Source organism: Spinacia oleracea, chromosome 3, assembly GCF_020520425.1.
Source record: "Spinacia oleracea cultivar Varoflay chromosome 3, BTI_SOV_V1, whole genome shotgun sequence".
In the NCBI taxonomy this organism is placed as follows: Eukaryota; Viridiplantae; Streptophyta; class Magnoliopsida; order Caryophyllales; family Amaranthaceae; genus Spinacia; species Spinacia oleracea.
In genome coordinates this window covers 35,642,662-35,659,306 of record NC_079489.1, presented here as the reverse complement: position 1 = coordinate 35,659,306, position 16,645 = coordinate 35,642,662, and the positions used below count along the sequence as shown (strand labels likewise).

Here is a 16,645-nt window from a genome sequence, read left to right as displayed (position 1 = left end):
AAACCCGCGGCCTATATAGTAACTCTTACGTTGACATAGTTTACTTATATGCAATATAGTTACTCTACTAGTCATACAGTAAATTTTAACAATATAATTATTAATATATGTGACATAGTTACTGCAAAGATCATACAGCAAGTGTTAAGTTGATATAGTTGTACTTGTATGTAATATAATTACTCTAATAGTCATACAATAACTTGTTTATGTCATTTTGATAAGAATTCAATTACTTAATAATGTTTACACAAAGATATTGACTACTTTATATCATATAGTAAATATTTCTATCGTATAGAAATAGTTACTCTTCTATATCATATAGTAACTCTTTCTATTCTATAGTTACTATTAACTCTTTCAAAAAATATAGTAGCACGTCATCTCCTTCCACGTCCGGGTCCTCTCATTCCTCTACCACGTCCTTGGTTTTCATTGTTGTCAGAATTTTCTTCTTCTTCTTCTTCTTCTCCTGCTTTTGTTTTCCTTGCAGAAGTTATTCTTCGCACGACTTCAATTCTAGATGAATCTTCTTTGTATTTCTGAATTAATAATATATAAAATAAGTTAATAATTTAACATTTAAGTGTGAAAAAATGACATAGTAACTATGTAAAACATATAGTTTCTATTATGCATCATACAGTAACTCTTAGAATTAATGATGGTAAGATATTTGCAGAAATGCAAATATAGTTATTGTTATAGTCATATAGTTACAGTCATAATAATATAGTCACTCTTATTACTAATAACATAGAGACAAAAAAAAGAACATAAAAAGAACAAAATGATAACATAGTAACTATTACAAACATATAGTTACTATTATACATGATATAGTATATTTTAATATTAATGATAGTCATATATTAGCAGAGTTGCATATATAGTTATTGTTATGATCATATAGTTAATGTGATCATAACATAGTAACTCTTATTAATAATAACATAGAGGACAACAAAGAACATAAAAAGAACATTATAATATACATAATAACTATATCAAACATATAGTTACTATTATACAAGATATAATACCTATAAATATTATTGATGGTCATTTAGTCACATAGTTGTAGACATAGTTGGTGTGATAATAATATAGTAACTCTATCACTAAAAATATAGAATAACATCAAAAACATGCACAAAACATAATAAATTAAAATAGTACTATTTCAAACATATAGTAACTATATAAAACATACAAATACTGTTGAAGAAAATAAACATATGGTAACTAATCATGATAAAATAAACATAATACCTATTTCAAACATATAGTAACTATATAAACAATATAGTAACTATTGATGAAAATAAACATATGGTAACAAATCATGATAAAATAAACATAGTACCTAGCTATTTCAAAAATATAGTAACTATATAAAACATATAGTAACTATATAAACATATAGTAACTATATAAACATATACGGACTATTATTATAATATAGTAACTATTGTACACATATAGTAACCATTATAATCATATAGCCACTATCTAAAAAGCGGACAAAAATATACTCTAAATAACATAGTACATAATGTAATCGTATAGTAACTATTATTTATCAAAAAGTCGCTATAAATTGTTCATAACATAATAACTATCTTAAGCACATAGTTACTGTTTTAAACTTATAATAACTTTCTAAAAAACATAATGACTATTTTAAACACATAGTTATTGTTTTAAAGTTACTATAGTAACTTTTTAAAAAATATAGTTACTCTAAAAACTACTACTAACATAAACACAACGAACATTCCAGTGACTATTTAAAACACTATTTCGCAACATAAATTAAAGGTAACTATATGATTTATATACTAACTATGTGAAACACTAACCCTAATTTCAACAAAACAACAAACATTTCAAATCACTCAACAAAATAATAACTATTGTATACATATAGTAACTATTGTACACATATAGTAACCATTAAAATAATATAGTAACTATTGTACACATATATTAACCATTAAAATTACATAGTACCTCTTTAAACTATATAGTTACTGTACTACTCATACAATTACTATTTAAAATCGTAAAGTCACTGATCGAATTCGCGAAGTGAAAACGTTATTTCGGCAAAACAAAAACATTAATTTCTCCAAAACAACAAATATTTTCAATTTAAATAAAAATAGACTTAAAATTCTTTAAAAAACAACAAACCGATATGTGATCTCTAAAAATTTTTGCGAAGATTTGTAGACGAGCGCAAATTCTTCGATTCGGTTTCGGCAACGACGAACCTCCTTCTTGATCTACTACTTCCTCCAATTTTTCCTCACCTAATAGATCAAATTATAAGAATTATAAGATAATTACGAAGAAAATCGAACAAAACCTAGAAATTTGGGCTAAATTTTGAAAAGCATAGAGAGAAAATGAAGAGAGAGAAATGAAAGAGAAATGACCAGAATGCAGATCTGAAATTTTGAAAAATAAAATTTTTTAAAACGTATATAAAGTGGGCTAGACAAAAATCGCATTGAAACTCTACAAAACACATAGTAACTCTTTAAAACACATAGTTACTGTAATACGCATATAGTTACTATTTAAAACCACAAAATAACTGTCACATGACGTACATTTATACATATTGCCCATACAAATTACTCAGTTGCCCTGGTCCACGCTAAGTTAGCATGGACCAGGTTTATATTAGTGTAAATAATCAATATGAGAAACTTTTGTGTAAGACCGCCTCACAGGAAAGACCGCCTTGTTGGCAGTCTTGCTGGCAGCCCAGTTGGCAGCCATGTTGGCGCATGTGATGACGTCATGCTGACGTCAGCATATTTTTTTTTTTTGAATTTTTTTTTTTTAAATTTTTTTTTAAATTTTTTTTTTTAGGAAAAAAAAAATTTAGATTTTTTTTTCAGGCTTAACTAATTGGAATTCAGACTTAACTAATTGGAGTTCAAACTTAACTAGTTGGATTTCAGGCTTAACTAATTGAATTTCAGCCTTAAACTTTTTCTTTTTTTTCCCGATTCGAAATTTTTTTTTTTGAAATTAAAATTTTCAATTTTTTTTTTGGTACTAACTAAACTAGTGTAAAACATAACTAAAAGTAATAAAATCATAACTAATTGAATAACAAAATAGTTAAACTTATGAGTCAAATAGTTATTAAATTAAACAAACATTTTATTAACTAAAACTCATAAAATCTTAACTAATTAGTTGCAATGCTTAACTAATTGATACCATTGCTTAACTAATTGGTTTCAGTACTTAACTAATTGGTTTCAGTACTTAACTAATTGGTTCATTGCTTAACTAATTGGTTTCATTGTATAACTAATTAGTTTCGTTGCTTAACTAATTGAATCTCAAACTTAACTAATTAGTTCCACTGGTTAACTTAATTAAATCCAGTGCATCACTAATTGCTTCCAGTGCTTCACTAATTGATTTCAATGCTTCACTAATTGGTTGCATGGTTTAACTAATATGTTACATTGCTTAACTAATTTATTACACTAATTGATTCTGAAGCTTAACTTAATAGTTTAATTTTTTAACTAATTGATTCAATTGCTTAACTAATTGGTTTCAATGCTTACAATTTTATATCTTAACTAAAACTCTGAAATTCGTTATCCAAAACTCAAAAATACATAACTAAAACTCAAAAAATCTTAACTAAAACCAAGAAAATCGTAACTTAAACTCGTGAAACTCAAAAAATCGAAACTAAAGCCCTGAATTGAAACTAAAAAATACGTAACTAAAACTCAAAAAACTTTCACTAAAACCAAGAAAATCGTAACTAAAACTTATAAATTCATAACTAAAACATAGAAAATCAGAATTTTTAAATTAAACTCGAAAATTCGTAACTAAAATTAGAAAATATTAACTAAATTTCAGAAAATCTTAACTAAAACTCATAAATTTAATCTTAACTAAACAAGATTATTCTTAACTAAAATGAAACAATTCTTAACTAAAATGAAATTATTGTAACTAAAACAACAATATTCGTAACTAAAACAAAATAAATTATAACTAAAAGAAGCACTTGAAATGAAATTAACTAAACCATCAACATACTTAACTAAACCAGCAACATTCTTGACTAAAAGAACCATATTCTTAACTGAAACAAAAGACCTAAAACTAATTAAATAACAGTAATCAATTGTTCATTCGCGACAACGCAAGTCTTAGCAGCCACCGCAAGGCTTCCTTTCTGCATCAATTGGTCCGATTACCACACCAACAACATGAGCAACACCGAGCACCAACAAGCCTGAGCACCGCAACTTCCAGCACCAGAGTGGCGGCTGTAGCCTCCACGGCAACCACCAGAAGCAACCACCAGTGGCAAATCCTCCTCCTGTCAGAAATCCACCAGTCGCAGCGTTGTGGAGAGCCAACAACAGCCCTGTTTCTTCACAGACACCAAGCATGCATAGTACCACAGACCTGTACAACAAAACCTAATTAAATTCAATCTAATTGACATAAAAACCTAATTAAATTCAATCTAATTGACATGAAAACCAAATCGAATTCAATCAAATTGACATAAAAACCTAATCGAATACCGAAAAACCTAATCGAAATCATCACCAGATCGATCAAACTAGCATCAACAGATCGAGGTGAATATATCTCCGACAAGTCAACCTACGAATCAAAAGTAGGTCCAACAACAAAATCGGCAACGGAACATAGCTTCAACCATCAAAATCGACAACAATAAAAAACGAATTACATACCTTGAAGATTTAGTTAGAGCGAGAGAGAAGCCGGAAATTTATAGGTTGCGCGAAGGAGTTGGATTTCCGACAACCTTCGATGGCGACGGCGGCAAGGCGGCGACGCCGGATTCTCCTTCCTCTCTTTCCTTCGCCGCTCTGGTTCTCGCTTCCCTATCCCGCCGGCCACCAGGATCTCCCGATGCTAAACGCCGCAATCGACTTCGCTGGTCGCCGTCGCGTCATTCACGTTCGCAACCACCACCACGAGCCACAATAAACCAGTAGATCTCGTTTCATCACCACCGCTCGCCTCCTTGCACGATACCAGTAGCTCGTAGCCGCTCACCGCCATCGCACCCCCTTCGTGGACCACCTCTTGGTGGTGGTGGCCATGGAATTAGTTTTGAGTTTTGAGGAGAGAGAAAGAGGCAGGTGTTTTGAGGAGAGAGAGTTTTGAGGAGAGAGAGAGAAACCGAGAGTTGTGAGGAGAGAGAAATGAAAATTGGTATTATATATTTTCAGAAAATAAAATAAAAATAAAGTTGATATTATGTTGATATCAATAATGACGTGGCAATAAGATGACAACAAGGCGGTCTTTCCTGTAAGACCGTCTTTTCTAAAAGTTTGTAAATCAATATGCATCCTATTTGGATGTATGTTGTTCCCTTAATTAGTTATCTTCTCCCGTATCTTTGATAAGTTCAATTCCGATGGAGAAAGAACAATAAGAGACAAGAGATTGGTTGAACCATATGATATTATGCATGCCTTCCTTTATCTCTCATTTCCTTTTTCATCCCTCATATTGTGTTTTACACACTCTAAAGAAACACTTGTTTTTTAAAGTCTGTTTAGCTAAAGAAACTAAATTATAAAGCGATCAATAGGTGTTTAGGAATCAAGTGTGTTTGCTAACAGAATATATATGTTTTCTGTTGATTGATATTTGTGTTTCGTATTTTGTCTGATCAGGGGATACACCATATGCTTAAAAGTGATGGGCAGTGAAAAAACATACTTCGTATAATTGTTTGGGTACATTCCGCTGATGTTTCAAGGTTTGCCCTTTTTATGCCAAATTTTATTAGTTTCATCATTGTTTTCTTCGAATTGGGATTAGGTTTAAGAATCGATTTAGTATTTATGCAAAGTTTTTGAAAGTTAGGGTTTGGATTTGGAGTTTAACTAAAGGAATGGAATTCGAGAAGTTCATTGATGTGATCTTATTATTTAGTTCTCCGATGACATCGTTAGGATCTGATTGCTCTTATTTGTTGAGTTTCGGAACATTTTTTGAATAATTCTAATGTTTTGGTTTTAAGCTATAAATTTATGGAAAATTTTTCACGAGTTTTGATATTTAAATATTTGTTCATGTAAAGATGATACCAGAGATGCTGGATCATGAAGCCAGAGGGAGATCCTAATGTGACAATCAGTTGGGAGCTTCATATTCAGTGTAGGTATGCTTGCTTCTGATTTACGTACCTATCTTCTCTATTTATTGGTAATGACTTTTGGATGATGATAAACCAATTATCACAGTTTCTACAAGTTCTTTATAAGTATCCTGCCTCCAACTATCCAATTAAATATATAAAATTTATTTGCTAATTATTATAATTTTCATTAATTTGGTTTTTTTTTGTTTCTTTGAATGTTTATGCATTCCTGAAGTATAAAACTCCATATGATGAATTCACAGGTGCCCCCGGTATCTCAAGCTTCTTTTTTACGGGTATGAAACTCCATTTCGCTTTAATTGCAGAAATATGAAGTTCCATTTCCTGTCAATTAATTTGTTTCTACAATGATTTTGAATGAAATGAGGTTTTATTTTGTTGGGGTAGAGGGAGCAAATTCAATCATGTTCGAATAAACTCATACATGGTACAGGTTAAATTCATATCAATAATCTTTGGCATTAAGATGTTCACTACTTCAGTTCATTCGGTTAAAACTGAAATCGTGCTCCTCGTTTCACATGGGGTAATGTTCATTGATCAATATTTCATTTGATTGAGTTTCTTGTACGGTGGTAGTCATTTATACCCAACAATTAATTTAAAGGCCTAAGCCATTTTCCTTTGTTCAACAGTATGACCTGGTGCTTTGTGCTAGGTGTTATGTTCCCGGAAACTACCAGGTTGGTGTTACTGCTTCAGAATTCAGGCGGGTTGAGATTAGTGAACCAGTGAAGGCAGGTTGGACTGAAAAGGAAACTTTGCAACTTCTGGAAGCCGTTATGCATTATCGCGATGACTGGAAGCGTGTGGCTGAACAGGTTGGTGGTAGAACTGATACTAGCATCATACACCACTCGATGATACTAGCAACCCAATTATGGCTCAGGTATTAATTGCTATGTGTTTTGATCTTTCAGTTAGTTGCTCATCGAGTTACCAGTGTTCTATTGAGTACAATTACCATAAAGATTTTCCAGGAAATAATCTTTCTAATTGTAGTCTTTTTAATTGAATATGGATATGTTTTTTTCCTTCTTTTATATGTTTTAGCTGCATTTTTGTCAGTTTTGGCTGTTATTATGGTTTCACAAGCTGCTGCTAGAGCAGTAGTGTCAACTGTATATGACATGGATGGTCTTACAAGCAGTGACAGACCCAGGAATTCAGAAACGGGGGTCCAATTTTTATTTTTTTTATTTGCTTGTGCAATCCTTCTATTTTACCCCTCTTATCTAGGGGAAATAGCAATAAGAATACATATATTAGTCTTAATTACAAAAATAATTTACATCGATTTATTTAAATGAAAAATATTACCACATATACGACGACTTTTTATACGGTAAAAGAAATTTGACTCATTACAATTACACTTGAAAAATAGCAAAAAGAATGACAAAATTACACTACGGAGTATTCTTTTTTTAAAATGTTTATGGGCTATTATGTTATTATATAATTAAACCCCTAAAAAATTCAATAAAATAAAAAATTACTAAATATATAACATCTTTGCAAATAGAAAAACAAAAAAGTGCAAGGAAGAAATCATGAAGACATCAAAAAATAAAGACAAACATTTTAGAGTATCAGAACCATGAAGATTGAATGGTCACCGATAAAGAAAAAAAATGAAATAATCCAACTTTGACTAGTGCAGAGTGTAATGCTGTCAGGATTCGAACTCATCTCCACGCTGCATGCCTTAAGGTTTGGGCAAGTACGCTAACCATTGAGCTACAGAAATTCGTTGTTGCTCTAAACAGAAATTAATCATTAATATATAATTTTACAGTTTTTTTTCCAGAAAATGAGGATCCCTTTGGTCCCCTTGAGGACCATGTAGGTCCGCCCCTGCTTACAAGTAGGGGCAATGGATATTTGAATGTATTTGTTGTGACGGGGAGAATCGTGGCGGTTAATTAGGTCTTGCAAATTGATTTGAATGATGGTTTCATGTTATAATTTGGTGAAAAATGGATATATTGGTTGGAGTTTAGTTTTAATGAACCCAGAAAAGTTAAATTGGTGAGAAATTGTTATAATCTTTTTGTTTCTTGTATGCAGAGGATAACATTTACAAGTTTGCAAAGAAGGGATATGCTAGATTGATTCTCAACACAAACACTCAGAATATGGCTACATGATTATGCTTCGTATTTTTAATTTGGTGAGAATAGTATATATGAGAGTTTTTGGTCCTAGGGTTGAATAATCAAACTGCAAAACGCCTCAGTTTTTTTTCCAATTCCCTAAACCCCTCATAAACAGGTTGCAAATCCTGTATTTAGGTACCGAAAGCCAATACAACTCATGGACCTCTTAAATAATAGTAGTCTATGTCTTAAAAAGCTAAGAAGCAGACCAAGGCAACCCTTTCTTGTGTTGATACTGAGTATTTAGTGATGAGATGGTGACAAACTGATAATGAAGCAATGGAGCTTGTACGGGTTACCAGGTTGTTAGATAAGTTAGCAGTGGAAAAAAGTTCCAATTCTTCTGAAATGTGATTGTTAAGCCTCCTTCTGTATTTCAAAAAGTCCGGTTTCTCCTTGCGTACGTCTCTTATTAATGAGGCTAGCAAACATACACATTCTCCACAAGTCGTATTATCCAGATGAAGCTAATTGAGCCTAATCTCATATTGAATAATATTTAACTCAGCTCTTTGTTGGTTAATTTATCAAAGATTGTTGAGAAAAGGTCGGGATGGGGTTCTTTTTGAAATATGAAGTACCCCGACGACAGTGCATAAGTTGGATTAACTTATGATGGGAGTTAGAGAATCCTCTGAATTTCCCTTTCTGTCCTGTCTTGATCATATTTTCGCATTCACCTAAGTATTGGCAATTAAAAAATTTCCCATTTATCTTCCTTAATTCGCTGCTACTGTCTGATTAGTTATCATTTTTTCTTCTTCTTAGATCTATTTAGCATATTGACTGTTTTAGTTGAAATTAAATACTTCTGCATTGTAATGGTAGTGCAACTCCTATCAAATCTTGTCATTTTCAGGATACATTTATGTAGTTTTAATTACTTGTGCCATCTACATTTTAGTTGTATTCACATTCAGGGGTGAAGCATACTGGTTGTGATTTCTATGTGAACCTTTTATTCTGTCAAGTTATTTTGTTCTAGACAGTTTAAGATTTCTGTTTTTGATTTGGAATTAAAGCACAGTGTGTGAGCTGTAGAATTCCTATTGGCTGATTCTATTCATGATCGTTGTATGACAGAGAAGCAACATTAACTCTGACTACAGAGCTACCATCTATGAGGTATTCTAAGGATTTTGAGAATTTAGAGTCTACATATGAGCGTTTTGGAAAAGCCAATTTTTTGAAAAATTCTTTTGTTATTGAAAGACAAGCTCTGTTTGGGGGTTGACCAACACCTGAAAGAAAAGTGGTATCTTCGCTGTATGACAAGGTATGTGAAGATGAAAAGGGACCAAATATACTTGATGAAGATGGGAAAGGGTTACTACATCTTGTTGCAGCGCTTGGTTTCGATTGCTGTTGGAGTTAGTGAGAATTTCTGAGACATAAATGGATGGACCACATTCTATTGTAGTATTAATTCTATGTATTGTGGTTGGTATATTTTCTTAGGAAAGTTTGAATTTCATGTTCCTAGGAAATACCCGTACGCATTATGGCTTGGGCTTGTTATTGTGACTTCGAACAATTAATATCACCTACATTGTATACGTATTCTTGGTTTTATATTGTCTATGACATGCAAATTGAACATGAGCACAGTTTTGCTATATGTACCAGAAGTTTGTAAATGCTCGTCTTTTAGTTACTATTTTTACAAAAAAAAATTGCATATCTTGGGGGACCGTGCGCGCTAGTCCCCCAAGATAAGAAGTAATTACACCTTTGTTGCTAGTCCTTCTTCTCGCAGGGTTTCAATTACAAGCATCAAAGGTATTTGACATATGAAGATGTTATTCACTCAAACCGAGTCCCACCATTTTGCATCTAGCGGTTTTGACAGTCTTGGTCTTTGGCTTCCATCCTCCTATAACTTCTGGTTGGTTATCCATGCACCCCCTTTTAAGAGAGTTGTAAAGGTTTTGGCACATGTTCCATATCTTTGAGAGAGATAATATAGGCTTCTTGTTGCATGTGTTGTTACAATTATGGTTTTATTGCAACTACAATGTCCTTAAAAGTTATTTTTCTATATTTCTAGGTAACTACTATAACTTACACCTTACAAAAATAAAATCATGCATCTCCCTGATTACTAAGAACACAGTGTGTTATGTTACCTTCCTGTTAAAAAAAAAGGAACTTCTACAGCTTTATATCCACTTTAATAGCATCTAACTTCATGTACATTAAGCTTGGTCTTGTTAGATTTCAAGATTTTACACCTCTATACGGCTAAGTGGGCATATTCTACCAAAACTCATCTTTTATCCACTATCAGATACAGTACTCACCATCTCTTGTTTACAACACTTAACATCTTATATATACACGCCTTTCATGGACCCTTATACTGCCTTTTCCCCCTGCTTTGTTTAGCTGCTGATGTTGTTGGCGTCGTTCTGTACGTTGAAGAAGAGGCACGGGAGATTAACACAGCTCGGGACCGCCTAGCACTGGTCCGTGAAATTGTTATTGCTGACCACACGTATAGAAAAGCAACCACAGAGCATCGTTTGTTTCGGGGGACCGTGCGAGCTAGCCCCCCAAGGTAAGAAGCAAAAACCAAATAGTGTGCTCCTGTAACAGGGGGGTTTAGGTCTTAGGGTCGTTTTTTCTGTATCTCTTTCATTTGATTCTTTGCATTGGTCTCTAATGCATGATTTTTGGTAAGATATCAGCTCATTCCTAATTTCCTATATATCTTTAGCTAATTCTATGTTACTTTTGTTGTTGCTGTAGTATGGAATTCATGTTTGAGATTTTATATTTGACAGATGTGAGAGGATAAAGTTCTGGCTTTTAAGCTGCATCTTGATATTGCAATAGACATTGCACTTAGCGTATTTTCATCTATGTTAAGGTAAACAACACTCTATTTGTAACTTGTAAGTCTTGTTCTGCTTTCATATTCCTGGAGATGCACCAAAAGAACTTAATAGTTAGCATGGGGACTTGTTTTCTAGATTGGGAGCGAACTGTCAGAAAATATTATTCTAGGTTGTGCTCATGGACATGCAATTAAGAATCAGATTGTTCTGCATCGTAATAATGTGTTTTGCACTCGAAATTTGACAAATTCCATTGGTTCTTATTGGAGCATTATCTGATTGGGGATCTAGAGATGGTTAAGTGTCTTTTGGATGTTGTACTGCAATGTGGATATCGGATTGTTGTTGTCAGCGGCGGATCTAGAACTTTGATATTGAGAGGGCCAAAACTAAATATTTCGTACTCTGTATCTTTATAAAAAAAAAAAATTATTTTAAATAAATATATTTGAAAGTACGTCTTATTAATTAATATTACACTACTTCACAATATGTGCACATTCAATAAACAGAATGGTGAAGGACATACTAGATAAAGTTGTTTTTTCTGTTAAATTAGCTTATAAATAAGCTCACTATTCTTTTTCCTCTAACAAGTATTATACCATCTAAGACATCATGAACACTTGTTATATTGACTATAGCGGCAAGCATAGGGATCGTCCAAGAGAATGAATATGTTTGACTTTTAAATCTAACGTGTTCAAAAGCTAATTCGAATGAAAAATTGTTAGGTTATGATACATATGACAAAACATAAATCATGCGGAAAACCTTAATGCCAGGAAACATATTATTTACACATAATCAGTTAGCATAATTTAGGTGCATACACTTTGTAGCGCGCCCTGCCTAGCTGCGCCCGAACCGAACAAGAACAAGTCTTTCGGACTCCAAGTGTCGTCCCTCCATAGATAGTCCACAGCACGTCCGGATCCGCCTTAAGATTGACCAACTAGAATTGCCCTTAAGGTACTATAATTTTCGGCTAATATGGGCAAGTAATATGACTGATTTTTCTGCTCAAAAATCACTGCTTTAATTGTATGAATACTTGTTAAAAAACTCGTGTATAAATTTATGACCCTAGGCATATATTTATAGAACCATGGAAAGGATTTCGAATCCTGTTAGAATACTAATTAATTAATTAGAATCTTTTTAGAACTCTAAATAATTAATTTAATCTTTTAGGATTAGGATTTAATCAATGCACGAATTCCGATAGCTTTAGGATTCGTATAGCACGCACACGAGCACCGCACGAGCACCGCACAGCCCGCGCGCATGCCTCGCCGCCCACGCGAGCTGCACGGCGCCGAGGCCCATGCTCGCAACCCATTCGTTGATCCGTGCTCGCGCGCCAAGCGTTGGCTGGGCCTGGCCTTGCGCTGGGCTTGGTCGAGGCCTTTGGCGTGTTTGTTTGATGCGTGTGGCTTGCTGGGCGACGGCCTGGCTTCGTGCCGGGCCTTCGTCTAGCAGCCTCGTCCGATGCTAATTTGTAAGATACGCTTCCGATTAAATTCCCGATTCCGGAATTCATTTCCGATACGAACAATATTTAACATTTCCGATTCCGGAATTAATTTCCGTTTCGAACAAATATTTAATATTTCCGTTTCCGGAATTATTTTCCGATTCCGACAATATTTCCGATTCAGACAATATTTCCGTTTCCGGCAATATTTCCGATTCCGGTAATATTTCCATTTCCGATAATATTTTCCGATACGTACCATGTTTCCGTTTCCGGCAACATCTACGACTTGGATAATATTTATATTTCCGATACGATCCATATTTCTGTTTCCGGCAATATCATCGTTTCCGGAGCTCCCACTGAAACCAAGATCCGTCGATTCCGAATATCCATAGATGGAGTATTTAATGCCATTAAATACTTGATCCGTTTACGTACTATTTGTGTGACCCTACGGGTTCAGTCAAGAGTAAGTCGTGGGTTAATATCATTAATTCCACTTGAACTGAAGCGGCCTCTAGCTAGGCATTCAGCTCACTTGATCTCACTGAATTATTAACTTGTTAATTAATACTGAACCACATTTATTAGACTTATCATTAAATGCATACTTGGACCAAGGGCATTATTTCCTTCAGTCTCCCACTTGTCCTTAGGGACAAGTGTGCATTTCCTAATTCCTTTGTCGCTCGATGCTTGCTCTTGAACATAAGGTAAGAGTTGTTATCCTTATTATGTCCATAGGTGTTTCTCGGTTTCAGAGTTCAACTGATCAAATAAACAGATAATCATAGCCTATGATTCATCTGAGCACGGCCATGCATTTTACAGTTTCTAGCTCTCCGAGTGGCCTTGTACAACTTTCAGCATCTCATCCCGATTTATGGGAGGACAATCCCAATCTTGCGATCTTGAGATTAGACTTCGTTTGATAGGTGATTACCTGAGCGTTGCTTTTATAGCCTCCTTTTACGGTGCGACGGTTGACAACGTCAAAGTAAGCAGTTCTCAAACAAGTAATCTCAAATCACTCAGGTATTGAGGATTAGTGTCTAATAATTTGAATGAAATTTACTTATGACAGATTTTCATCTCTTACAGTAAAGTTTCATAGGTCTGTCCGATACTAGTCTTCCCAAAGTAAGTATCTATGCAAATGATTACGACATTGCCATGTCCACATAGTTCAAGAAACAGAATTACTAGTCATCTTGCATTCTAGTCGTCTAACGTTTTCTATGCGTCCATCTTTATAGAAAACTTCGACAAGGGACCTTTTTCAACTTTTGACATTCAAGTTCACTTGATAGACATTTCTTAGTCACAAGACTGGTCCTGACAGTCTATCTTGAATATTTCGTCAAATTGAAGGGACTCATCATTTAATAAACCACAAATTAAATGGAAAAATGAATTCTATTCATTTATTGTGAATGATTAACCAATAATGTTTTACATAGTATTAAACTCTAAAACTTTAAAACATTAAACAAGGACATCAAAGCCATTCTACAATATGCTTGATTCCCATAGCTGCAGTGTGCGAGTTGTGCTTCGCCTGCGGCAGAGGTTTAGTCAATGGATCTGAGATGTTGTCATCGGTTCCAATCTTGCTTATCTCGACTTCTTTTCTTTCAACGAATTCTCGTAGAAGGTGAAATCTACGAAGTACATGCTTTACTCTTTGGTGGTGTCTAGGCTCCTTTGCCTGTGCAATAGCTCCGTTATTATCACAATATAGGGCTATTGGTCCTTTAATGGAGGGGACTACACCAAGTTTACCTATGAACTTCCTTAGCCATATAGCTTCCTTTGCTGCTTCATGTGCAGCAATGCACTCCGCTTTAGTTGTAGAATCCGCAATGGTGTTTTGCTTAGCACTTTTCCAGCTTACTGCACCTCCGTTGAGGCAGAAGACAAACCCAGACTGTGATCCGAAATCATCCTTGTCGGTTTGGAAACTTGCGTTCGTATAGCCTTTAACAATTAATTCATCATCTCCACCATAGAACAGGAAATCATCTTTTTGCCTTTTCAGGTACTTCAGAATACTCTTGGCAGCAGTCCAATGTGCCTCTCCTGGGTCTGACTGGTATCTGCTCGTAGCACTGAGTGCATACGCAACATCCGGGCGTGTACATATCATAGCATACATTATTGAACCAATCAATGATGCGTATGGAATCCCACTCATTCGTCTACGCTCATCAAGTGTTTTTGGGCACTGAGTCTTGCTTAGAGTCATTCCATGAGACATGGGTAGGTAGCCTCGCTTGGAGTCTTCCATCTTGAACCTTTCAAGCACCTTATTGATATAAGTGCTTTGACTAAGTCCAATCATCTTTTTAGATCTATCTCTGTAAATCTTGATGCCCAGTATGTACTGTGCTTCTCCTAGATCCTTCATCGAAAAACATTTCCCAAGCCAAATCTTGACAGAGTCCAACATAGGAATGTCATTTCCGATAAGTAATATGTCGTCGACATATAATACTAGAAAAGCAATTTTGCTCCCACTAACCTTCTTGTATGCACAAGATTCGTCTGCGTTCTTGATGAAACCAAAGTCACTGACTGCTTCATCAAAACGTATATTCCAGCTCCTGGATGCTTGCTTCAATCCGTAGATTAATTTCTTAAGCTTGCATACCTTTTTAGCATTCTTTGGATCCTCAACACCCTCAGGCTGTGTCATAAACACAGTTTCTGTTAAAACGCCGTTTAAGAAAGCGGTTTTGACATCCATCTGCCATATTTCATAATCGTAATATGCAGCGATTGCTAACATTATCCGAATAGACTTTAACATTGTAACTAGTGAAAAGGTTTCATCGTAATCCACACCGTTGACTTGCCTGTAACCTTTTGCAACCAATCTAGCTTTGAAAACTTCAAGTTTTCCATCCTTGTCTTTTTTCAGTTTGAAAACCCATTTGCTTCCTATGGCTTGGTAGCCATCTGGTAAATCGAACAAATCCCACACTTGGTTTTCTGACATGGAGTCTAATTTAGATTGCATGGCTTCTTGCCAGCTTGGAGCTAGCTAGGGCTCGTCATAGCTTGTTTGTAAGTCGCAGGTTCATCACTTTCAAGTAATAGAACGCCATAGCTCTCGTTCGTCAAAATACCTAAGTACCTTTCCGGTTGAGATCTATATCTTTGCGATCTACGCGGGGTTACATTTTTAGATTGTCCATGATTCTCACCAGATACTTCTAAAGATCTCTGAGTTTCATCCTGAATGTCATCTTGAGCATTCTCTAGAGTTTGTTGTTCGACTCGAATTTCTTCGAGGTCTACTTTTCTCCCACTTGTCATTTTGGAAATGTGATCCTTTTCCAAAAAGATACCATCTCGAGCAACAAACACCTTGTTCTCAGATGTATTGTAGAAGTAGTACCCCTTTGTTTCCTTTAGGTAGCCCACAAGGATACATTTGTCAGATTTTGGATGAAGTTTGTCTGAAATTAATCGTTTGACGTATACTTCACATCCCCAAATCTTAAGAAAAGACACTTTTGGAGGCTTTCCAAACCATAACTCATATGGAATCTTTTCAACAGCTTTAGACGGAGCTCTATTTATAGGGAGTGCAGCTGTATTTAGTGCATGTCCCCAAAATTCTATTGGAAGTTCGGCCTGACCCATCATTGATCTAACCATGTCTAGCAAGGTTCTGTTCCTCCGTTCCGACACACCGTTCAATTGTGGTGTTCCAGGAGGAGTCAATTCTGATAGAATTCCACATTCTTTCAGATGGTCATCAAATTCATAGCTCAGATATTCACAGCCTTTATCAGACCGCAGTACCTTAATCTTCTTGCCTAATTGATTCTCTACTTCACTCTGAAATTCCTTGAATTTGTCAAAGGATTCAGACTTATGCTTCATTAGGTAGACATAACCATATCTACTGAAGTCATCAGTGAAAGTGATAAAGTAGCTAACACCACCTCTA

At 34.7% G+C, this 16,645-nt stretch overlaps 1 protein-coding gene across 7 annotated transcripts; it reads left to right on the top strand.

Annotated features, from left to right (window-relative positions):
• Positions 1 to 5,425: 5,425 nt before the first annotated feature.
• LOC110797862 (SWI/SNF complex subunit SWI3C homolog) lies at positions 5,426 to 9,969 on the top strand. Of its 7 annotated transcripts, XR_008930311.1 has the most exons (8): positions 5,426 to 5,806; positions 6,131 to 6,211; positions 6,426 to 6,486; positions 6,645 to 6,737; positions 6,847 to 7,100; positions 8,282 to 8,384; positions 9,454 to 9,495; positions 9,583 to 9,969. XR_008930311.1 is itself a non-coding variant. In XM_022002987.2 (7 exons), the coding sequence occupies exons 2-7, from the start codon at positions 6,153 to 6,155 to the stop codon at positions 9,602 to 9,604; spliced, it is 531 nt and encodes a 176-aa protein (XP_021858679.1). In that variant the 5' UTR covers positions 5,427 to 5,806; positions 6,131 to 6,152; the 3' UTR covers positions 9,605 to 9,969. The 7 variants fall into 7 exon arrangements, 6 of the variants coding, with proteins under 6 accessions (XP_021858679.1, XP_021858676.1, XP_021858680.1 ...); XM_022002987.2 differs by lacking the exon at positions 8,282 to 8,384 and having other exon boundaries at positions 5,427 to 5,806; XM_022002984.2 differs by lacking the exon at positions 8,282 to 8,384 and having other exon boundaries at positions 5,434 to 5,806; positions 9,454 to 9,969.
• Positions 9,970 to 16,645: the final 6,676 nt, after the last annotated feature.

Coding starts and splice junctions, on each gene's coding strand:
- LOC110797862 (XM_022002984.2), top strand. CDS start 6,153: ATGAAGCCAGAGGGAGATCCTAATGTGACAATCAGTTGGGAGCTTCAT. Junction 6,212..6,425: donor GAGCTTCATATTCAGTGTAG/GTATGCTTGCTT, acceptor GCATTCCTGAAG/TATAAAACTCCATATGATGA. Junction 6,487..6,644: donor CTCAAGCTTCTTTTTTACGG/GTATGAAACTCC, acceptor TACATGGTACAG/GTTAAATTCATATCAATAAT.